Below are 25,165 nucleotides of genomic sequence, written 5' to 3'. Positions count from 1 at the left end.
GTCCATATAGATAAAGAAAGGTCTGATTCCTTATACCAGTTGGCCGATCTTAAGCACCAATCCCTTATTAGGGTTTGGAGTTTGATTTATTTCCTTTCCGGTTACTTTACTGATTGCATGTGTATTTTTCTTCTTTCCTTATTTATGTGTGCTTAATTTTCCTTCCTTGTTTACTCGTTTGATCTTACTATTGTATAAACCCCTTTCCCTGCTTCCCCTTCAACTCTTAACGATATTGCATTGAATACCATGTAAAACTACTGCTATTGCTCTCTCACTCTCACTCATACTGTTCTTTATTTTGAGACCTTGGTCGGCTGAAAGCCAAGGCCATCGAAATTCGATTTCTACCTTTTCTCGATGCGAGCACTACTTGGGGTTCACTTGAAACCCTTGGGAACTCTGATGCACTGGGATTTTGGGGTTATGCTGTTCATTGCTATTGATGATTGGAATATTACTGAGATTGCTTCTTTTTACTTGTTTGTTTGTTCATCTACAACTGGTAAGTGTCTTTGGCCTAAGAAATTTCATTCCCTTTCATTTATATTTATGATATGTACATTTTTGCCACTTATTTCATGGCTCTGAACTTGCCTAATTTCTACCTTCGATGTATGCATATGGTATGTGCTCGGCATGAATGATTCTCACAACCTCGAGCATGACTAGCCTGGTGGGTTTTTATGTGTCAGAATGTTTATACCTGTTGCTCGTCCTGAGATGATATCCCTACTTTATTTTGCATTCTTGTGATAGACTAATTCATGTGTTCTAGTTCATGTTGGATAATTTCTGTGAGACTTAATATTATACTAAAGTCAGTTCTCAACTATGTTAGCCAAAATGTGTTACCATTGTAACTTTAATGTGTGTTCCATGCCTAGTTTAATGCTATGTTGTTTACTCCCGCCTATGGATTACAAGGTAAAGAATGAAATATCAAACCTTTTCTCCTATGTGTGGTCTGATAATCCAGTTCTTGAGGTATCATTGCCTACTATTAGTTTTGGTGTGTTTGCTATTTGTGCAAAAAATGAGCTTATTTGTGAGAACTGGTAAAATTTTGCAAAAGAAAATAATGTTTCGTGGTGCTGAATTGGTTTTACGTGTTGAGTATTATAGAAATTCTTATTTGTAAGGCCCCGTAAGTTTGACTCGATTTGGGTGATTGTGGATCAACTCACGAAATCAGCACACTTCTTGCCGGTTAAGGCTATCGATACAGCGAAACAATATGCTCAGTTGTATATCAAAGAAATAGTCAGGTTGCATAGCACTCCAGTTTCCATCATATTTGATCGGGGAGCACAATTCATTGCTAACTTTTCGATGAAATTTCAGCAAGGTTTGGGTACTCAGGTGAATCTTAGTACATCCTTTCACTCGCAGACTGACGATCAGGCAGACGGGACTATTCAGACGCTTGAGGATATGTTGTGTGCTTGTGTTCTAGACATCAAAGGTAGTTGGGATGATCATTTACCACTCATAGAGTTTGCATACAACAATAGCTATCATGCTAGCATTCAAATAGAATCGTTAGAGGCTTTATATGGTAGGAGACGTAGATCTCTTATTGGATGGTTCAAAATTGGGGAGGCAGAGTTGATAGGCCCAGACCTCATGTATTAGGCCATGGAAAAAGTTAAAATCATTAAGGAGCGGTAGAAGACTGCTCGGAGTTGTCAGAAATCCTATTTGGATGTTCGTCGTAGGGATTTGGAGTTCAAAGAAGATGATTGGGTATTCTTAAATGTTTCCCCCATGAAAGGGGTAATGCAATTTGGTAAGAAAGGGAAATTGAGTCCGAGGTATGTCAGACCGTACAAAATCATTCAGAGGATCGGTGAGGTGGCGTACAAGGTTGATCTACCACCTGAGATGTCATTAGTACACCAGGTATTTCATGTGTCTATGTTGAAGAAAGTAGTTGGATACCCGACAGTCATTGTTCCGGTTGAGACTATTGAGGTAAAGGAAGAATTGACTTATGAAGAGATTCCAGTTTCTATTATTGATCGGCAAGTCCGAAAGTTGAGAAACAAGGAAATTGCATCCGTGAAAGTGTTATGGAGAAACCAACATGTTGAAGAGGCTACTTGGGAGGCCAACAAAGAAATGAAGAAAAAGTATACTTAATTGTTTGAATAGCCATGTATTTATAAAGTTGTGATCTATGAAAATTCTAAGAGTTACTTTCTATGAATTATGTATCATTTATATAATTGGCATTAAGGGTGTTTCTTTCTGGTAATATATTGCTTGTGAGGACACAGTTGATGTTGTTTTGTGTTATGCTACATCGTTGGATTCAATATATGTTGTTAGGATGTGTTTCTGGGTCTCTCTAAATGGTTGATAAGCCTAGTTACAAAGGAAACTATGGCGAAATGTTTTGAAATTTAGGGAGTTAGTCAAATTTGGGGCTTCTGGTGTGTGGTATGAAAAATGAGTTGCATAAGATGCTAATAAGAGATTTTCACCCTCATTGGAAGATTAATAAGGGAAACTCACTAGGTCTTCATCCTAGAGGTAAGATTCTACACCCTAACCCTCAATTTCGAAATTATCTGAAAATGGGTAATTACCAAGATAATATTTGGGCATGAGAGTTGTTTATTTCACATGCATGTGATATCAAGGGGTGTATGAAGATTGCTGAACTAGGCATGGTAATGATTGGGTTGTGGGATGATGGAATTCTCCATAAAAGGACCTTGAAACCATATGCACACCTAGTGTTTGATAAAATGCTCAAATGAGCTAGAACCATGATCCTCTTCCTAATTTTGGTTCAATTTGTTATATTTGTAAAATAGATTGAAGTTGCTAAGAATTCCAGAATATTTAGAGGGTAAGAAAGCTCAAGTGTGGTATGTTGGCTAAACTCTTCTTTAAGAATTGGATTTCCCATTATCCTTGTAAGTTCCAAGATATTGATTACAAATCGAGTATTCCGATCAGTCTTGTGATAAAGATATATGTTTAATTCGTGTTTCAAATGCTCCTATCATATTGCGTTATAAATTGAGGATGTGTCCCAGGCTATGGATTGTGTATCCACATGTTAAAATTTCAAGTTATGATTTATGTGAAGGTTATTTTGCCAAGATGTGTAGAGATTGTGATTGTGATACACATCCACCCACTTACATTGAGGTGAGGCGGTACGACCGTTTTGTGTTGGTATTGGTATCATTGATGCTTTTACACCCGCATACATTGCGGTGAGGTGGCATAGCCGCTTTGTGTTGGTATTGGTATCGTTGATGCATTTCTACCCGCATACATTGGGGTGAGGCGGCATAGACGCTTTGTGTTGGTATTGGTATCATTGATGCATTTCCACCCGCATATATTGGGGTGAGGCGGCATAGCCGCTTTGTGTTGGTTTTGGTATCGTTAATGTATTTCCACCCGTATACATTGGGGTGAGGCGGCGTAGCTTTGTGTAGGTTCTTGGTACTGTGGTTATACATCTACCCGCATACATTGGGGTGAGGCGACAGGACCGCTTGAGTAGAGTTATGGTATTGTATGTACACCTCCACCTGCATACATCGGGTGATTCGGCGGGGCCGCTTAGTGTGAAGATGGTTATAGAGGATCTCAACTTAAATCCTATAAATGTTATTGATAGATTTTAATAATCTTGCTATGGTTTCAACGGTTATCTATATAAAGCTATTGTCGCCCTGATTCATCATATACATATTATATTTCTAAATTCTTTAATTGGTATTTGGTTTTCAGACTAGTACTATTTGATGGTACTAACGTCCCATTTGTCGGGGGCGCTACAACTTTAAATAGATGCAGGTGGTTCCACAGCAAGAGGTATTGATCAGTGATAGCAGCACACCTTCTTCCCAGCTGACTTGATGAGCCCCACTTCATCTTGGGGTCATGTATCTTTTGCTCTTTGTGTATTCTATTTGAGGTATAGCCGATGCCTTGTTGCCGACATTATCATTGTACTCTTCTTTATCTATAGTGGCTCCGTAGACATAGTGTGGGTTGTGTATTGGTGCTGGGAAAGTCAAAATATGTTATGTGGTGGTTGTATTACTTGTCCATTTGAGACTTTAAAAATGATGAAACTATTGGTAATGAATTGGTATTGCATACATGATCACATTTTTGTCTAATTAATGAAATTTTGTATTATATTCATTCGTGGATGAATTTGAGTAGAAGGAAATCTAACAGGCTTGCTCGGTCGGGTTCACTCGGTTAAGCGCAAGTCGCGCTCCTCGGTTTTGGGGCGTGACAAACTTAGTATCAGAGCCTAAGGTATTAAAGTGTCCTAGGATGTCGCAGAACCGTGTCTACTAGAGTCCTTATTACCGGTGTGTTGTCGACCATATCTATAATTAGGATGCTACATGGGCATTTAAGAATAATACCCTTCTTTCATGTTCTTGATCGTGCAATAAAGCTGGTTGTAAGATTGTTCCTCCTTTAACTTTTGAGTTGCTCTAATTTTCAGTACATGGCACCTAAGAAGAAGGCAAGAATTGGCCAAAGAGCCAATTTCACCCCAGGAGTGACAGTTGATCCACTAATTGATGATGCGGGTGAGCACCCGAGGAGTTAGAATATTCCTTAAGTAACTACACTACCCAATTCTACCACAGCTGATCAGACCGCACCTGTCCCTACACCTACTAAAGGTGCAACAGTTCCTCCAAATGATATTCCAGTTCCACCTCCAGCTCCAGCTTCCAATTCTGGTGTGTCTGATATTGATCTTAGGGGAGCCATACAGATATTGACACAGATAGTGGCTTCTCAAGCCCAGAGATCGAGTGTTGTGCCTACTTTTTCCAGTCATCCAAGGGAACCTGCTAGTTCCAGGGTGAACAAGTTTCTGCAGTTAGATACTCCAGTGTTTACGGGTTAGATGGAGGGAGTAGAGTTGTCCTCTTATCGCCTGAAAGGGGTGGCCTATTCTTAGTTTGAGTTGTGGGTGGAATCCCGTGAGGAGGGAAGCCCTTTATGGATCATTTCTTGCCTGCCGAAACTAAGGCAGCTCGTGCCGCTGAATTTGAAAGCCTAAAGCAGGATAGTATGAATGTGTGGGAGTACCATATGGAGTTTGCGAGCCTGTCCAAGTATGCTATTCACATGTTGCCCACTATGGAGGCTAGAGTGCGCCGGTTTGTTCAGGGCCTTAGCCTCTTGGTTATTAATGAGGCCTCTACAACTGCCTTAAATTCCGATATGAACTATGGTAAGATGGTGGCATTTGCTCAAGCCACAGAGACCCGCAAATTAAAGAATAGAATGGAGTGTCAGAGTAGCAGCAGGGCCCGGTCCGCGGGCAACTTTAGTGGTTCTTCCGGTGGTGGTGCTGGTAGGTCGGCATTCAGGGGATGGTCATCAGGACCATCCCATTCATTCGCCCAACCTTTGATGGGTGCACAGTCATCTAGACCTAGTCATCGCAATACGGGAACTCACCAGCAAGGTCGGCCCGTCAGAAGGTTTCAGCAACGGAGGTTTCCATGCCCTAAGTGTGGTAGAATGCACTTTGGGACCTGCTTCATGGACTTACCAGTATGCTATGGGTGTGTTGTGAGGGGTCACATTGAGAGAGATTGTCGCTCGTCCCGCAGAATTATAGGCAGAGGTACGACACAGCCAGCTAATTCTACAGCTACTACATCCACAACAACTCCAGCTTAAGGCACCCGTAGGGCGTGGTACAGCTAGAGGTGGTGCATAATATTCGGGAAGACCCAACAGATTTTATGCTATGCGGAGGCGTCGGGAATTAGATACTTCTCCAGATGTTGTCACATGTATATTGTCTATCCAATCCCATGATGTATATTCTCTTATTGATCCGGGTTCCACTTTTTCATATGTCACTCCTTATGTTGCTGTAGAATTTGGGATAGAACCAGAACAACATCATGAGTCATTCTCTGTATCTACTACGGTTGGTGAGTCTATTTTGGCCGCGTGGGTTTATAGGGATTGTGTTGTCACGTTGCGTGGTCGGGACACTGTGGCCGATCTTATTGAATTAAGAATGGTCGATTTTGATGTGATAATGGGGATGGATTGGCTTTCTTCATGTTTTGCCAAGCTTGATTGCCGAACCAGAACTGTTAGTTTCGAATTTCCAAATAAGCCGGTTATTGAGTGGAAGAGTGATGATGTAGTGCCGAAAGGTAGGTTTATTTATTATCTTAAGGCCACGAAAATGATCAACAAGGGGTGTATTTACCATTTGGTTTGGGTTACGGACACCGATGCAGAGGCACCTACGCTTGAGTTTGTACCTATTGTGAATTAATTTCGGGGGGTCTTTCCGGATGAACTCCATGGGATCCCACCAGACAGGGAGATTGATTTTGGGATTGATGTGATGCCAGACACGCATCCTATATCTATTCCACCCTACAAAATGGCACCGAGAGAATTGAAGGAGCTAAAGGAACAATTGAGAAGTTTGTTAGAAAAGGATTTTATCCGGCCAAGTGTGTCGCCCTGGGGCGCACTGGCCCTCTTTTTAAGAAAGAAAGATGGGTCACTGAGAATGTGTATTGACTATCGGCAAATTAATAAGGTCACAATCAAGAATAAGTACCCACTGCCAAGGATAGATGACTTGTTTGATCAATTGCAAGGTGCCAGATACTTTTCCAAGATTGGTTTAAGATCAGAAAATCACTAATTAAAGATCAGGGAGCGGGATATTCTAAAAATTGCTTTTAGGACCCGGTATGGGCATTTCAAATTTTTGGTGATGTCTTTTGGGCTAATAAACCGCCCAGCAACTTTCATGGATCTTATGAACCAAATTTTCAAGTCGTTCCTCGATTCTTTTGTGATAGTGTTGATTGACGATATTCTTGTATATTCACGAAGTCGAGTAGAACATGCTGGTCATCTTTGGGTAGTTCTGCAAACCCTACATCAGCACCAGTTATATGCAAAGTTTTCAAAGTGTGAATTTTGGCTTGAATCGATCAAACTCTTTGGTCATATAGTCTCTAGTGAGGAGATTTGTCACGACCAAAACTGATGGGCCGCGATGGGCACCCAGTACCTTACTCAACCGAGTACCAACATAACGTATCTTTCTTATTACTTCATCATATACACATGGCATACGGGCCTAATAAGCCAACATGATGATTTATAAACTCAAAACATAGGCCGACAAGGCCGTACAATCTTTCACATACACGACATGTGTCTGCAAGCCCTTAAGAGTACATGATTGTCATAAAGGTCGGGACAGAGCCCCGCCATGCCAAAACATACACATCTAAATCATACTAACCAAACAATCAACTCTGGAGCAAATGGAGTTCACCAATATCTTCTGCTGAGCTGATCGCCTACTTGGAGGACTCTCGACCTGTCTATCGAGACTTGCGGGCATGAAACACAGCATCCCCGGGAAAAAGGGTATATCAGTACAAATAATGTACAGAGTATTTAAGGAATGAAAATCAGTAAATAATAGACAAGAGAGAAACACAGAGTAAAAGACTAACCATGTATGTCTGAATAGCTCTGTAAAATCATTTCATGTTTATAATGTCATGCATAGGCATATAATGTCATACCATGCTTAGGTATATACGTTCATAACATCATCAAGCCTCTGAGGGCATCCCATCATATCATTTCGTCCACTGTGGGCAAATCATCAATGTATACCAGTTGATCAGGTGGTGGTGCATATATAACTTCATAACCTTTTCCCATATCCCATATACATATAATATACGCATACATAACGCCATCTAGTCATGGGTCAATGTACATGTATAAATGCATGAAATTCATAAGAAATATGTTAATAAGATTTTCTCTGAATGTCATAAAATTAATATGCCTATCGGATAAATTTTATTAAATACGTATTTTTCAGAGACCCATGAATAGAAGATATAATAATGATTCACATGGGGAATCAAGAATATAGACACCCCTAATATTTCTATGAATAGAGTCATTTATGGAAATTGTGCATTTGTTCATTTCTTTGTATCGTATTGATCATCCCAAAATGAAAGAAGGGATAGCCTTAATATACCTGAACCGATTTTTCTTTGCGAAAATACGTAACAGTGGATCGAAGTAGGGGAAAATCCGTATGATATTCTTGAGAAAGATTGCACCGTACTCCGTTATAATTGCAAAATCTCACTCTCATTTTGAATTGTTGAAGACTGGTGTTGCTTTGATATATGCAGATGCATATGGAATCTCATATTGAATTCTTGAAAATTAATATTTTGGCATTTGACATATGCTTAAAGTTGAGATGCCTCATGTTGAAAGCCTTGGAGTTCAAAATGAATTCTCTGAAGTTTCAATATGAATTCTTCGAGTTTTAACAGAATTCTTTCAATGAATTGCTTGGTAGGCCGCACTTGACTTTAATTACTAACCCACCAAAAAGACTCTTAATTCCACCTTATTCTATGGTTTTAAGAGTTGTACTTTGATAAAGCCTTGGCTGCCACGTTTTTGAGATAAAGATTTATCCAAAATACCATTAATTAACCACTAATCTCATGATTAATTGATAATCTCCCACTATCCAATAATTAACCAATTACGCACATAATTAAGAATTATCTCAAATTACTTATAATACTACTGACTTTTAACATACCTTATACACCTTACTATCATGGCCATGTGGTACCTTGTATGGTACTAGTCCATAAATATCGGGTATTTTTAGCTCTGGTCGTATTTTATCCAAAATGTCAAACTTCGACAAAATTCATTTTCTTCGATTTGCTTACCCTCTCACCTTCACTAATTTACTCGTCACTTGTTTGAAATAGCATAATGCTTCTAATGTCAAAATAATCCTATTCTCGAATTTACGTCGATTAACTTAAGACGAAACTTTAACGTACGAAAATACGGGATGTAATATCTCATTTCTGAGCATTCATCAATTTATTTATGGCGTACTTTTACGTATGAAAATATGGGGTGTAACATCATTCCCCCCTTTGGAACATTCGTCCTTGAATGTTGATTGATGCACTTATCATTCTCATAACCCATAGCTCTTGCGAATACTTTAGTACTCCTCTTGCCATCTTGGCAACTGTTATATGAATGAATCCCAAATGCCAGGGCATTCCCCCCTTTAGTCATCTTTCTCACACCACGACTTATGGTCGGAATCCTTCCAATCTTCTAACTGTTGCTATCTTATATCATGCAGCCTGTACGACTCTGACCTTGTAAGTGCGCCTATGCGACTCTTCTCTCCTTTTTCCTGCAGTTGTTAGTCCATCTCTAGGCCTCACTTTAAACATATACAGAGCTTGACAAAATGTCCCTCTAGGCATCTGTAGGTATACTGGAGTTCTTCGCTCAGTACTTAGTCATACTTACGAATATTGCTATATCTTATTTTATAGACCCGGTTATCCATCCGTTATTGATTCACCTCAATATTGATCTACAATCTACCACTGATAACTTGCATCATAGAACATTTGAAGTGATTTTCCTGATCCACTTGGGGGCGATATAATACTATAATTCCATAATCGTATTTCATAGCATCCCAATGTTATTTACCTTACGTGGGTATTTTAATCCTGTACAATTCATGAAATCATTACCCAACGCCATCCTTTATCTATCACAATTACACCTTGATTCTATTTCCAGGGCAACATTCCACCTCTGCTGAATGCTATTAGCCTTAGCCTTATTTGAGTTCATTCAGGCTATACTGAGCTTTGTATAACATAGAGAAACCATCAGCTCTTCTTGTTTTCATGGGCTTAAACCTAAGGACTTATCCATTTCTCATAACCTTCTCACTTTCCCTTTCTTATCTTTACTTCTTTTATAAACCTTGTCACTTTACTATACTTTAGCTTACGACCTATACATATCTATTTATACTACTCGGAACCTTCCTTCAACTTGTTTGCACCATAGATTTTCTTATTTTATTATGGAACATCAAGCGAGACATCACGTCGTCTCTTACTCTTCTTTACTCTCTTGGCTAGATCTCTCGGTACCTAGAAATCATAGGCTGGAAAATATGCCACTTATGATGCTGCTATCATTCCTGGATATTGAATCCCAGTGCTTCTAGCCTGTTTTCCGCAGTATGGACAATTACAACCTTCTGCTTTTGAGTATCTCGTACGTTGTTCACCTTTACCTTACATTCCTTTAAAATGTTGCATCACATCTTCTATCCCTTTCATAACCTCATAATTCACATCCACAACTTGGACCTCTATTGTAACACTTGCACCTCTGGTGCATACACAATCCGGTGGGAGCTTCATATTGACTTCTTATAAGGCTAGTACTCTTCTAACTAATTTTATTGTACAACCATTACAAAATATCGCTATTGTACTATCTCTCTTGCACCTCTGATATTAAGAGTGATTTTGCAATATTCTCTATCATGATGTCTAAAATTTTCTGGGTCCAATAACTAGACTCCTGATTCATTTGGTTGATGTAACTCTTTAGTTTCCTCTTCCTTCTGATCAGCCTTCATGTATGCTTGAGCAATATTCTGATCTGTGGCTCCTAGTATTATTTATTACTTTCCCCTTCCATCGGTGCTATAGAATATCCATGATACAATCTTCTAACAATTCAATGATTTGTTTATACCCTGGGCTTAATTATTTCTTTTGACTTATACCGGAGTCTTCTATGGCTGTATGATTGTCAATATATATGCTACATGGATAATACTCTGAACTCTTAAGTGTGTTCATAATGTAACTAACTCTGGATCATTGATCGAATAATTTCTTTCGTTCCTTCTCAGCTTTCTTTAAATGTAAGCAATTACTTTTCCTAGTCGTTTTGCCATTTGTTGCATGAATACTTGGCTTATCTTAGTGCCCACACATATTGGAATTCCATACAACCCATATGATCTTGAATATCACCTTTTTATTTTTTTTTCATGTTCCTGTTCATTAGCCACAATAGGTGCCACTTTCTTATGCAGTGTATGCAATGTTGTTGTGACACTGTTTTTACATGACCATTTATTCTTTCGATCACTGTGCTTAGGTTGAAGTTTTCTTCCTTATTTCCTCAGCTAGTCTTTCATTGTAGTACTTAGGGAGGACCCTCTAACTCTTGTAAAGCTGCGAGCCTATTGCATCGCATACTTGAAGGAATTTGTTTTTTATGTCCCTCCTCGCCTATTCCGTAGTTACTTACCTCCACGCCCTTAAGCTTGTAGGGTTGCTTCTGAACTGATATTTGACTGTCTTCCTAGTGGCACTCTCTTTTTTTTCCGTAACACTCATATGGTACCTTTAACAACCCAACTCCTATCTGAATATTTCTCAAGTATTACAATGTCATATCTGCGAGATAGAATTCCCATGTTGGGGTTCACTATGTTTATCTTGCACAATATATTGATTTTTCTGTATCCTCTTGTCTAGCCATAACTAGGCTCTTCCTGAATCAACTACTAACTATTCATTGGCTCATTCTCAAATCAATATGCTGCGTAATCTTTCGTGGCTCATTTCCTTTATCTTAACTTACGTCCTGCACTGGCTCTTTATCTATCAATAACATCTCAGGCAGGAACCCTTATTTCCTTTTCTTGATGTCGTGTTTGCATAATGTTCTGGAATCATAGCATATCTGTAGGATTTGAATAAGTGCAATCTTATCCCTTTCTCATTCTTATCACATTTTTCCTTTATTAATCCATAGTTTCTAGAATCACTTAATTCTGACTTAGTGCCACATCACTCCATATTCCCCCCTTTAGGGGAGTACTAGGAGTTGGAGCCACGAGGATCTACCTATAGATATTTTAGCTCTTCATCTTTAGTTTCCTTTCAAATCATCGATGACCCTTACTTGCTTTGCGGCAATCCTTTTGTATCAAGGATAATAAAATTCCTTATTCACGAGGGTGACACTTAGCATAACTGGCATATACAGTCTCTTAAGTTTAACTTTGCTCACATTGTTTGCTTTACGGAAGCATCTTCCTGAATGACCATTCTCTGAATTTCTCATGAATCTTTTTCTATTTTCCACTCTATTATCGCCGGAACAAAATTTGAAATTCTCATGATGCTGACTATTATCCAATCACTCCGTCCTTAATTCATGTTTAGTTTACCTTTTTCACCGGTCCTTTTTTTAAGAAAGAAAGATGGGTCACTGAGAATGTGTATTGACTATCGACAACTTAATAAGGTCACAATCAAGAATAAGTACCCACTGCCAAGGATAGATGACTTGTTTGATCAATTGCAAGGTGCCAGGTACTTCTCCAAGATTGATTTAAGATCCGAAATTACCAATTAAAGATCAGGGAGCGGGATATTCTGAAAATAGCTTTTAGGACCCGGTATGGGCATGTTGAATTTTTGGTGATGTCTTTTGGGCTAATAAGCACCCCAGTAGGTTTCATGGATCTTATGAACCAAATTTTCAAGTCGTTCCTCGATTCTTTTGTGATAGTGTTCATTGACGATATTCTTGTATATTCATGAAGTCGAGAAGAACATGCTGATCATCTCTGGGTAGTTCTACAAACCCTACATCAGCACCAATTATATGCAAAGTTTGCAAAGTGTGAATTTTGGCTTGAATCGGTCATATTCTTGGGTCATGTAGTCTCTAGTGAGGTGATTTGTCACGACCAAACCCAATGGGCCACGACGGGCACTCGGTACCTTACTCAACCGAGTACCAATGTAATGTATCTTTCTTATTACTGCATCATATACACGTGACATACGGGCCTAATAGGCCAACATGATCATTTATAAACTCAAAACATAGGCCGACAAGGCCGTACAATCTTTCATGTACACGACATTTGTCTACAAGCCTCTAAAAGTACATGATTGTCATAAAGGCAGGGATAGAGCCCTGCCATACCAAAACGTACACATCTAAATCATACTGACCAAACAAGCAACTCTGGATCAAATGGAGTTCACCAATATCTTCTGCTGAGATGATCACCTACTTGGAGGACTCTCGACCTGTCTATCGAGACCTACGGGCATGAAACGCAGCATCCCTAAGCAAAAGGGATGTCAGTAAAAATAATGAATAGAGTATGTAAGGAATGAAAATGAGTAAATAATAGATAAGAGAGAAACATGGAATAAAAGACTCAACATGTATGTCTGAATAGCTCTGTAAATCATTTCACGTTTATAATGTCATGCATATGTGTATAATGTCATACCATGCTTAGGTATATGCGTTTATAAAATCATCAAGCATTTGAGGGCATCCCATCATATCATTTCGACCACTGTGGGCAAATCATCAACGTATACCAAGTGATCAGGTGGTGGTACGTATATAATGCCATAACCTTTTCCCATATCCCATATCCCATATACATATAATATACGCGTATATTACGCCATCAGGTCATGGGTCAATGTACATGTATATATTCATGAAATACGTTAATAAGATTTTCTCAGAATGTCATAAAATTAATATGCCTGTCAGATAAATTTTATAAAATACGTATTTTTCTGAGACCAATGAACAGAACATATAATAATGATTCACATGGGGAATCAAGAATATAAACACCCCTAATATTTCTATAAATAGAGTCATTTATGGAAATTATGCATTTGCTTGTTTCATTTGTATCGTATTTATCATACCAAAAAGAAAGAATGGATAGCCTTAACATACCTGAACCGATTCTCTTTTGCAAAAACACGTAATGGTCGATCAAAGTAGGGGAAAATCCGTATGATATTCTTGAGAAAGATTGCACCGTACTCCGTTATAATTGGAAAATCTCACTTTCATTTTGAATTGTTGAAGCCTGGCGTTGCTTTGATATATGCAGATGCATATGAAATCTCATATTGAATTCGTGAAGATTAATATTTTGGAATTTGACATATGCTTAAAGTTGAGAATGAATTCTTTGAGTTGCAACAGATTTCTTTCGATGGCTTGCTTGCTAGGCCCCACTTGACTTTAATGACTAAGTCACCAAAAAGACTCTCTTAATGCCACCTTATTCTATGGTTTTAAGAGTCATACTCTGATAAAGACTTGACTGACACATTTTTGTAGTTAAAGCTTTATCCAAAATACCATTAATTAACCACTAATCTCATGATTAATTGATAATCTCCCACTATCCAATAATTAACCAATTACCCATATAATTAAGAATTATCACAAATTACTTATAATACTACTCACTTTTAACATACATTATACACCTTACTCTCATGGCCATGTGGTACCTTATATGGTACTAGTCTATAAATACCGAGTATTTTAGCTCGGGTCGTATTTTATCCAAAATGTCAAACTTCGACGAAATTCATTTTCTTCTATTTGCCTACCCTTTCACCTTCATCAATTTACTCGTCACTTGTTTGAAATAGCATAATGTTTATAATCTCAAAATAATCCCATTCCCGAATTTACGTCGATTAACTTACGGCGAAACTTTAATGTACGAAAATTTGGGATGTAATATCTCATTTACGAGCTTTCATTAATTTATTTATAGCGTACTTTTACGTACGAAAATATGGGGTGTAACAAGATTAAGGTTGATCCTTAGAAAATTTCAGCTGTGAAAAATTGGCCGAGGCGTATAACTCCAACAGAGATTCGCAGTTTGTTAGGCTTAGCTAGATATTATTGAAAGTTTGTGAAGGGTTTTTCTACTCTTGCCTCTCTATTGACTAAATTTACGCAAAAGGCAATTAAGTTCCAATGGTCATATGCTTGTGAAAAGAGTTTCCAGGAACTGAAAGCAAGATTGACTACGACACCGGTGTTAACTCTACCAGAGGGTATAGATGGATTTGTGGTATATTGTGATGCTTCAAGAATTGGTCTTGGATGTGTATTAATGCAACATGGAAAGGTTATATCTTATGCTTCTAGACAACTCAAGAATAATGTAAAGAACTACCCAACACATGATTTAGAACTTGCGGTAGTGGTACTTGCATTGAAAATTTGGCATCATTATCTATATGGGGGCCATGTGGATATATTCACGAACCATAAGAGCCTTCAATATATTTTCAAGCAGAAGGAGTTGAATCTAAGGCAGAGAAGATGGCTTGGGTTACTCAAGGACTATGATATTGATATTCTATATCATCCGGGGAAGGCCAATGTTGTGGCAGATGCTGTTAGCCGGATATCCATGGGTAGTTTGGCTCACTTGGAGGAATATCAAAGGCTACTGACCAAGGAAGTTCACCGATTGGCTAGTTTGGGAGTTCGTCTTACGGACTCCAGTGAAGGAGGGCAATTGTGCAAAATAGGGGCGAATCATCACTTGTTGTGGAAGTCAAAGAGAAGCAATACAACGATCCATTGTTGGTGCAATTGAAAGTGAGGATTCTTAAACATAAGACCATGGCCTTTTCTATTGGTATGGATGATGGTACACTAAGGTACCAAGGGAAACTATGTGTTCCAAATGTGGATCGTCTCCATGAAAGAATTATGACTGAAGGTCACACTTCTAGGTATTCCGTGCACCCAGGTTCTACGAAAATGTATCATGATCTTAAGGAAGTCTATTGGTGGAATGACATGAAGAGGAATGTAGCGGAATTTGTGGTGAATTGTCCAAATTGTCAACACATGAAGGCCGAACACCAAAGGCCTGGTGGGTTGGCACAAAACATAGAAATTCCAATGTGGAAGTGGGAAATGATTAATATAGACTATGTGGTAGGATTACCTCGTACTCATCGTAAGTTTGACTCGATTTGGATGATTGTGGATCGACTCACAAAATCAGAACACTTCTTGCCGGTTAAGGCTACCGATACAGCGGAACAATATGCTTAGTTGTATATTAAAGAAATAGTCAGGTTGCATGGCACTCTAGTTTCCATCATATCTGATCGGGGAGCACAATTCACTGCTAACTTTTGGAAGCAATTTCAGCAAGGTTTGAGTACTAAGGTGAATCTTAGTATAACCTTTCACCCATAGACTGATGGGCAGGCACATCGGACTATTCATACGCTTGAGGATATGTTGCTTGCTTATGTTATAGACTTCAAAGGTAGCTAGGAAGATCATTTACGACTCATAGAGTTTTCATACAACAATAGCTATTGTGCTAGCATTCAAATGGCACCGTTCGAGGCTTTATATGGTAGGATATGTAGATCTCCCGTTGGGTGGTTTGAAATTGGGGAGGCAAAGTTGATAGGGCCAGACCTCGTGCATCATACCATGGAAAAAGTTAAAATCATTAAGGAGCAGTTGAAGACTGCTCAGAGTCACCAGAAATCCTATTCGGATGTAAATTGTAGGGATTTGGAGTTCAAAGAAGATGATTGGGTGTTCTTGAAAGTTCCCCCCATGAGAGGGGTAATGCGATTTGGTAAGAAAGGTAAATTGAGTCCGAGGTATGTCGGACCGTACAAAATCATTCAAAGGATAGGTGAGGTGGCGTACAAGGTTGAGCTACCACATATGATGTCATTAGTACAACCGGTGTTTCATGTGTGTATATTAAAGAAAGTAGTTGGAGACCCGACAGTCATTGTTCCGCTTAAAACTATTGAGGTAAATGAAGAATTGACTTATGAAGAGATTCCGGTTTCTATTATTGATCAGCAAGTCCAAAAGTTGAGAAACAAGGAAATTTCATCCGTGAAAGTGTTATGGCGAAACCAACAGGTTGAAGAGGCTACTTGGGAGGACGAGGAAGAAATGAAGAAAAAGTATCCTTATTTGTTTGAATAGCCATGTATTTATAAAGTTGTGATCTATGAAGATTCTAAGAGTTGCTTTCTATGAATTATGTATCATTTATACAAATGGCATTAAGGGTGTTCCTTTCTGGTAATATATTGCTTGTGAAGCCACAGTTGGTGTTGTTTTGTGTTATGCTACATCGTTGGATTCTATATGTTGTTAGGATGTGTTTCTGGGGCTCTCTGACAGGTGGATAGGCCTAGTTACAAAGGAAACTCTGGCGAAATTTTTGGAAATTTAGGGAGTTAGTCAAATTTGGGGCTTTTGGTGTGTGGTATGAAAATTGAGTTGCATAAGATACTATTAAGAGATCTTTACCCTCATTCGAGGACGAATGATCCTAAGTGGTGGAGAATGTAAGGCCCGGTAAAATTTTGCAAAAGAAAATAATGTTTTATGGTGCCGAATTGGTTTTACATGTTGAGTATTATAATGTATCGCAAGCTCTCCGCGGATCGGACTTTATGGCTTGAGCAAAGCACCGAAAAGTAAAGGAACATTTTTGGCAGAAAAGCACATTTATGCGGTCCATTATGCGACCACAAAATCACTCTGCGGGCCGCATAGTGGTTGCAGAACTGTGGAAGAAGAGGGTCAATTGGGATGCAATTATGCGGTCGACTATGCGACTATATAACTGTTATGCGGTTCATTATGCGACCGCAGAACAGTTATGCGGACCGCATAGTGACCGCAGACACAGGTAGAGTTTTGGTCGTTTTGGTCAGCGACTATGCGACCGATATGTGGTCCACATATTGATTATGCGATCGCATATGCGATTGCAGAACCTATTACGGAGCTTCATTTTTGGGTTTTTAAAACCCGACCCTATTTCGTTAAATACACTCTTTGAGCCATTTTTTAGCTATAATCTAACATTTTAGAGTGAGAGAGAGTGCCCTAGAGTGAGGAGGTGTTCTTCAATTCTTGCTCAAGTTTTGGAAGATTAAAAAGGGAAACTCACTAGGTCTTCATCATAGAGGTAAGATTCTACACCCTAACCCTCGATTTTGAAATTATCTGAAAATGGTAATTAGCAAGATAATATTTGGGCATGAGAGTTGTTTATTTTATATGCATGTGATATCAAGGGGTGTAGGAAGATTGTTGAACTAGGCATGGTAAAGATTGGGTTGTGGGATGATGGAATTCTCCATAAAAGGACTTTGAAACCTTATGCACACCTAGAGTTTGATAAAATGCTCAAATGAGCTAGAACCATGATGATCTTCCTAATTTTTGTTCTATTTGTTATATTTGTAAAATAGATTGAAGTTGGTAAGAATTCCGGAACATTTAGAGTGTAAGGAAGCTCAAGTGAGGTATGTTGGCTAAACTCTTCTTTAAGAATTGGAATTCCCATTATCCTTGTTTGTTCCAAGATGTTGATTACAAATCGAGTATTCCGATAAGTCTTGTGATAAAGATATACGTTCAATTCGTGTTTCAAATGCTCTTATCATATTGCATTATAAATTGGGGATGTGTTCTAAACTATGGATTTTGCATCCACATGTTAAAATTTCAAGTCATGATTTATGTGAAGGTTATTATGCCAAGAAGTGTAGAGATTGTGATTCTGATACACCTCCACTTGTTTACATTCGGGTCAGGCGGTACGACCGCTTTATGTTGGTATTGGTATCGTTGATGCATTTCCATTTGTATACATTGGGATGAGGCGGCATAGCCACTTTGTGTTGGTATTGGTATCATTGATGCATTTCCACCGGCATACATTGGGGTGAGGCGGCATAGCCGCTTTGTGTTGGTATTGGTATCATTGATGTATTTCCACCCGCATACATTGGGGTCGCTTTGGGTTTGGTATTGGTATCATTAATGTATTTCCACCTGCATACATTGGGGTAAGGTGGAATAGCCGCTTTGTGTAGGTTCTTGGTACTTTGGTTATACATCCACCCGCATACATTGGGGTGAGGCGGCAGGACCTCTTGAGTAGAATTGTGGTACTGAACGCACACCTCCACCTGTATACATCGGGTGAGGTGGCGCGGGCGCTTTGTGTGAAGATGGTTATAGAGGATTTCATCTTAAATCCTATAAATGTTATTGATTGCTTTTAATAAGCTTGCTATGGTTTAAACAGTTATCTATATTATGCTATTGTTGCCGTGATTCATCATATACATATTGTGTTTCTAAATTATTAAATTGGTGTTTGGTTTTCATACTAGTACTATTCGACGGTACTAACGTCCTTTTTTTCAAGGGCACTGCATCTTTAAATGAATGCAAGTGCTGCTCAGCAGGAGGTATTGATCAGTGATAGCTACACACCTTCTTCCCAGCTGACTTGGTGAGCCTCACTTCATCCCGGGGTCATGTATCTTTTGTTCTTTGTGTATTTTGTTTGAGGTATAGTCGGGGCCTTGTTGCCGGCATTATCATTGTACTCTTCTTTATCAATAGAGGCTCCGTAGATATAGTGTGGTTTGTGTATTGGTGCTGGGAAAGTCAAAATATGTTATGTGGTGGTTGTATTATTTGTCCATTTGAAACTTTAAAAATAATGAAACTATTAATAATGAATTGGTATTGTAGACATGATCACGTTTTTGTCTAATTAATGAAATTATGTATTATCTTCATTCGTGGATGAGTTTGGGTAGAAGAAAATCTAACAGGCTTGCTCGGTCTGGTTCACTCGCTTGAGTGTCGGTCGCGCTGCTCGATTTTGGGGTGTGATATTATTGAATGCATCGACGTTTATTGGGCATGTATTCGTCTTAGTTGTAATATTTGACCATGTATTCTTTATTTTGGGCCTGTAATGATTTGTAAACATAAAATTGTGGAGTTAGTGAATCTTTGGAAACGAGTGTACTCTATTCTTGCATAAAAGGGTAGAAAACATGCCTATAGGGTCTAAGTACTTTATTTAATATCTTGCTCAACATGTCCTATTCTTGTACACTGTTAGAAAACATCCCCATAAGAATCTAAGTGCTTCACTTGTTCACATGCTCCACTTCTATACGGTATTAGATAGTATGCCTGTAGGATTCAAACATCACTGGTTATCAGCTCAATTTGCTCTAATACTATGTGTTAGATATCATGCCTATATGATACAACAACATGTGTTTTTACTAACTCTCATCTAGGTATCATGTTTATAGGGCTTCAACTAATTAATCAATCAATCACACACTGCTCATCTAGATATCATGACTCTATGACCTTAATCAACTAAGCGATTACTTTGTTTCTTCATTGTATTGATACACTTAGATGACATGCCTATAGGGACAAAGTATCATAAAATCAATTTCAATTGTCAATCGTAAGAAATCCTGCTTATAAGATATTGTTACTCGTCTTAGAAAGCATGTCTATAAATCAACATCGTTAATCTTGGGCTTTTGAAGAGTCTTATTGCCTCGATGCACGAACAATATAGATGACATGCCTATATGTAAGTAATATTTTTAATCTGCAAATCTATTAGCCTAAAACTGCAATGCTACAAGTACAGTGCTGGAAATCAGATTCACCTAGAAATGATGCCTAAACGACTTAACGGCTATAATGCTTCTTAATACTGAAATTGTCTACTGCCTAATCTGCCCATGTGCATTTGTTTTTTATGTGTGGAGGCTAACTTGAGCCCTTCATGTTCTTTATGTGAAGTCCAATATGTTTTGAATGTATGCCCATTTTATCATTTTTTTAGCATCCTAAGTAGAGTCTATAACCACCCAAATAGTAGGTCTAACGACTCCTGGAGAGTAGGCGTGGGATGGGTAGTGCACGCGTAGGACACGCCCTAGAATTGAATTAAAGCGCCTTTAAGTAAACAACTTTAACTTAGTAATCGGGTTGCAAGAGATGGTAGTCTGTTCCCGCTGAATAATATGAGCAACCCCTACATCAAGGGAGTTGCGAAGTATTAATTATGTTGTTCTGGGTGATTCTTTAGGATAAAAAACTCGGGACCCCCTTTTTTATATGTTTATTGTTCACACATAGTCGTCAAATTAAGTTGTATCTTGCAACCTCTAAAGACTTGTACTGATTATCTATATAGTCTAATTATTCCCCGATTTTCTTTGCATGTGTTCATAATAGAACCTTTAAATTCCTTATCTTCCCCTCACTTATATGATCACTTAGGACTATTGTAATCCAAAAATCCCACAGAGTTTAAACTTATATTGGGACCTACATTTATGGACCTCGAAGAGTGCCTAACACATTCTCTTTGAGGTAATTTGATACCTTAAACCATCTTTGGTGACGTAGACTAGTTAAACATACTTATTTGCAAATAGGTCCCCTAACGCACCCCAAAATCATTTGGTGGCGACTCTTCTCATTTAATACCCCCATTTAAAAGAGTTGTCACATGTCGAAACCCGCTTTCGAGAGAAAAAGGGGCACGGCATCATGGCGACTCCGCTAGGGATTTACACTTAGGCTAGTACCATAACGAAGTTGACTTATGTGGATTATTTGATGACATGTACATCCTTTCCCTTATTTGTTTAAATTGCTATGACATATCCCCTCCCCTTATTTCCATTTATTTGATATGACATGAACATCATTCCCTCCGTTGCTTTCATCTTGTTTAAGATTGCGACATCATGTCTCTCTCGTCCCTATCTCCCTATTTGCTTCATTTAATTACGTTCTCGCAGGTTTTCATGAATAAAACTTACTTTTCTCTTCTGTCTTTCTCTTTTTTGTTTTTTCTCTCATTTATATTGTTTATTGTTTTTACACACTTTCATCATGCAAATATTTGGCAACGTGTTACTATTTTTGCATAAAGCATGCCCCCCCCACATCATACGTCACTCATGGTTATTATCAACATAGCGATGCTTGATGAGTGTCCGTGATTTCCTAAAAAACATCCTTTTAAACTAGAAAGGATTATTTGCACTAGACTAGTCGATCAGCGGTGCAGTCGACGGTCCCGTGCCTTTCCCTCTCAATTTGTTCACTTGAGAGTACCAGTCGAGAACTTTCTAGAAACCACACTATGATTTGAAATATACATGCATCATGCTAAACCTAGCACGGATTGAGATATCATTGACGTATCAATTGACTTAGATGAACCGTGTCGAAAGTCAATAAGGCCTGGACAAGCGCTAATCAAAGCCAATAAGGCCTGATGCGGCATGCAACCCAATCCGCATAATAATAATAGTAATAAAGCCAATATGGCATGTTGCAGCGTGCAGCCAGATCAACAATAACACTCCCAACATGATTCTAAAGCCCACCTCAATCATCAATCTCTCAAGTCTCAAGGGCTCACAATCTCATAACACTCAGCCCAATAATGATAACATGTTATGTAACAATGAATGATGAACATAGACTGAGATATGATATGTGTCACACCCCAAACTCGAGGAACGTGATCGGCGCTCAACCGAAAGAACCTGGCCGAGCAAGCCTGTTAGATTTAATTCTACCCAAACTCATTTATGAAATAAGAGGAGATGTACTCCATTAATCAAACACTGAGAGTATTTTATTAACAATATCATTTTCATTCTCATTAACAGCTTCATTCATAGTTTCCAAAATATTACGAGTTTATTGAATTAATGAAAAAAAGAAGATTTCCAAATACCAACATTTCTAGTCCAATTCCCAACATCAACCACAACCCACAACCTATCTACGGAGCCTCTAAGTACAATAGAAGAGTAATATGGAAATGCCGGTAACAAGGCCCCGGCTATACGTCAAGATCATGTACATGGTCCCAACATTATTAATTACTACTAGGAAACTCTATGCCTCATTTGTCGAATCAATGATGTCATCATAATTATTAACCATGTCAGAACTATTGGTAGTAAACTTCATGTCTCTTAGGATATAACCAAATGAAATGCCTTGCTAGTACATTGATGGAATATTAAAATAAAAAACAATTCTAGCCCAATCTCCGGCCTCGTTTTTCCTATTTATAGTAACCTATGGGGGTTGAAGATTCAAGCATGTCAAGGAAGAAGCGTTATCCCGTGATCAAATATATTAGATAGCAAGTTTTATGTTCATATACAAGCTAGTAATTGTTGGAGGTCGCCAAAGGATTAATTGGGTGTTCGGCGTAGGATATATTTGGTGAATTGTTAAGGCAGGTAAAGTATGTGTAGTCACATTAGGCCTTATGAAATCTTGAAGGAAATAGGCCAAACTATGAGTATGACGTGTCCTTATTTTTGTCCTCCATGTATCCGGTGTTTCATGTGTCTATGTCTAAGAAGGTAGTTGGAAATACTTTGTCTGTCGTTCCGGTGAAATCTAGTTAAGGTGAAGTTAATGGATAATTGGATTATGAGGGGTATCTATTTTCCATGTTTGTTGTATAAGTTCGAGAATTGAGATTGTCTACGTTGATGTGTTGTGGAAAATTCTGTAAGTCGAGGATGCCACCTTGAGGGCCAAAAGTGTTAAGGAAATAAAATCTTCTCTCTTGGTGTATAGTCAAATGACTGTGGATCGAAAGTTACTTTCTTTTTGTTACGATTTAAATATGTGCAGTTCATGTCCAGATGCTACTTTTGAAAATGTAATTCTGGTAATGTTAAAATTTATATTATTTGTATGTTATGATGCTTTGTTGAGTTGAGGATGTGTTGTTAAGAGTTGTTTTGGTGTTACTCTGGCAGGTGCATAGGCCCAATTACAAGGTTGACTCTGCCGAAATTTCTGAAAAATCTAGGAGTTAGTAAAATATCGGAGCTTAAGATGTGTGGAAGAAGAAACTGGTTATGTTAAATGTTTGGGGACAGACTCTACTCCTCATTCAAGGACGAATGTTCTTAAGTGGGGGAGAATGTAGCACCCTGAAAAATTTCACAGTACATAAGCACTACTAAGAAAGTTGATGTGTGCTAATTCTATTATTTTGTATGCAGGTGAGGACTATTAATATTATGGATATAAATTAGATATGATAATAAGTGTACGAGGCACATTATATGTGATGCGGGGTATAAGGAGAGCCCTAAGTCCAAGTCAAGTTGGAAATTACATAATAGACTAAAGTTCCAAATGAGTACGCGCAAGACAAAACTTTGCACGATCCAATCTACGTATATATAGTTTCTAACTCTTCAAACCGTTCGTCAGTTGGACAACCTTACAAAAAGTTATGACCAAATTTCCAAAGGCTGGCAGAATGTGATTCTACGGTCAATTCTGTGACCGCAGAATTATTCTACGGATTGCAAAAGTGATCTGCGGACCGCAGAATGGTCGCAGAACTGACCATTTTAGCCCAGTTCTGGTCACCAGTTTTACGGTCCATTGTGTGGACCGCATACCCATTTTGCGGTTCATTCTGCTATGGCAAACCTGAGTTCGGAGGATTCATTTCCCTATTTTTATAACCCGACCCCATTTTGATAAATAGCCTTTGGGCTAACTTTGAAGGCAAAAAACTAATAATTTTAAAGAGAAGTGAGATTTGTCTTGAGAGAGAAAGAAGCCCAAGTGCTTTGTTAATCAAGATCTTTTAAAAGCTTTGAAATCCAACAAGGAAATCTCACAAGATCTTCACTCAAGAGGTAAGGATCAAACCCTAATTTTCAATTTTGAGTTTGGGGTAAAGAATGGGTGATGCGGAGTATGATTCTTGGGTGTAAGAGTATTATTGATACATGCAAGTAGTAGTAAGGTTTGTGGGAAGATTGATAAGCTCAAATAAGTAAGGATTGGGTTGTGAATTGAAATAAATATTGTGAAAGAACCTTGTAACGAATTTGCCCACTTAGTGCTTAATAAAATGCTCGAATGACCTGAGACAAAGAATATCTTCCTAATTATGGTTCACTTTTGTTATGTTTCATATTAGATTTAAGTTGCTAGGATTTTCGGAACATTGTAGTAATTTAAGGAAAGCTCAAAGCAAGGTATGTTGGCTAAACTACTCTTTTATAATTGAATTCCATGATGTTCCCGTAAGTTTCAAGTATGGTTGGTTCAAGTTCCTTATTCTCTTATTCCGAGCTATTCCCAGTAAAGGCAATCATCCCAAGTAAGCAAAGTGTCGATAATTATCTATTCAAAATGTGTTCTGAATGGTCCTATCAAATTATGTTATCCTTCGGGAATCTTTTCAAGAATGATATGTGTGTTAAAATGTTATGTCTTTGAGTCGTGTTTCAAATGAAAGCTAGTATGCCAAACCATGTGAGAAAAACTCAATATGCTTAACACTCTTAATTGCTCATATGTCTATCTATAGTCTTGATTGGAAATGTCTTATTGTTGATAATCTATAGAGATGGTTGGAAGTGAAATAAGTAAAATAAGGGTAAATATTAGGTCAGTAGGGCGAGTCAGCTTAGCGAAACTCATACCAGTTGCGTGAAATGTAGGAGATGTCATTTGGGGGAGTATG

The 25,165-nt window shown here is 38.3% G+C and overlaps 1 protein-coding gene across 1 annotated transcript in view; it reads left to right on the top strand.

Annotated features, from left to right (window-relative positions):
• Positions 1 to 5,001: 5,001 nt before the first annotated feature.
• Positions 5,002 to 25,165, top strand: part of LOC138898158 (uncharacterized) — a 43,395-nt gene continuing 23,231 nt past the window's right edge. The window contains exon 1 of the mRNA XM_070184199.1: positions 5,002 to 5,504. Coding sequence (XP_070040300.1) covers positions 5,002 to 5,504 — 503 coding nt within the window. The remainder of the gene's footprint in view (positions 5,505 to 25,165) is intronic.

The sequence above is a fragment of the Nicotiana tomentosiformis genome, chromosome 8 (genome assembly GCF_000390325.3).
Source record: "Nicotiana tomentosiformis chromosome 8, ASM39032v3, whole genome shotgun sequence".
NCBI classification, from domain to species: Eukaryota; Viridiplantae; Streptophyta; class Magnoliopsida; order Solanales; family Solanaceae; genus Nicotiana; species Nicotiana tomentosiformis.
Note: the sequence above shows the minus strand (reverse complement) of the source record. Positions and strands in the feature narration are given on the sequence as shown.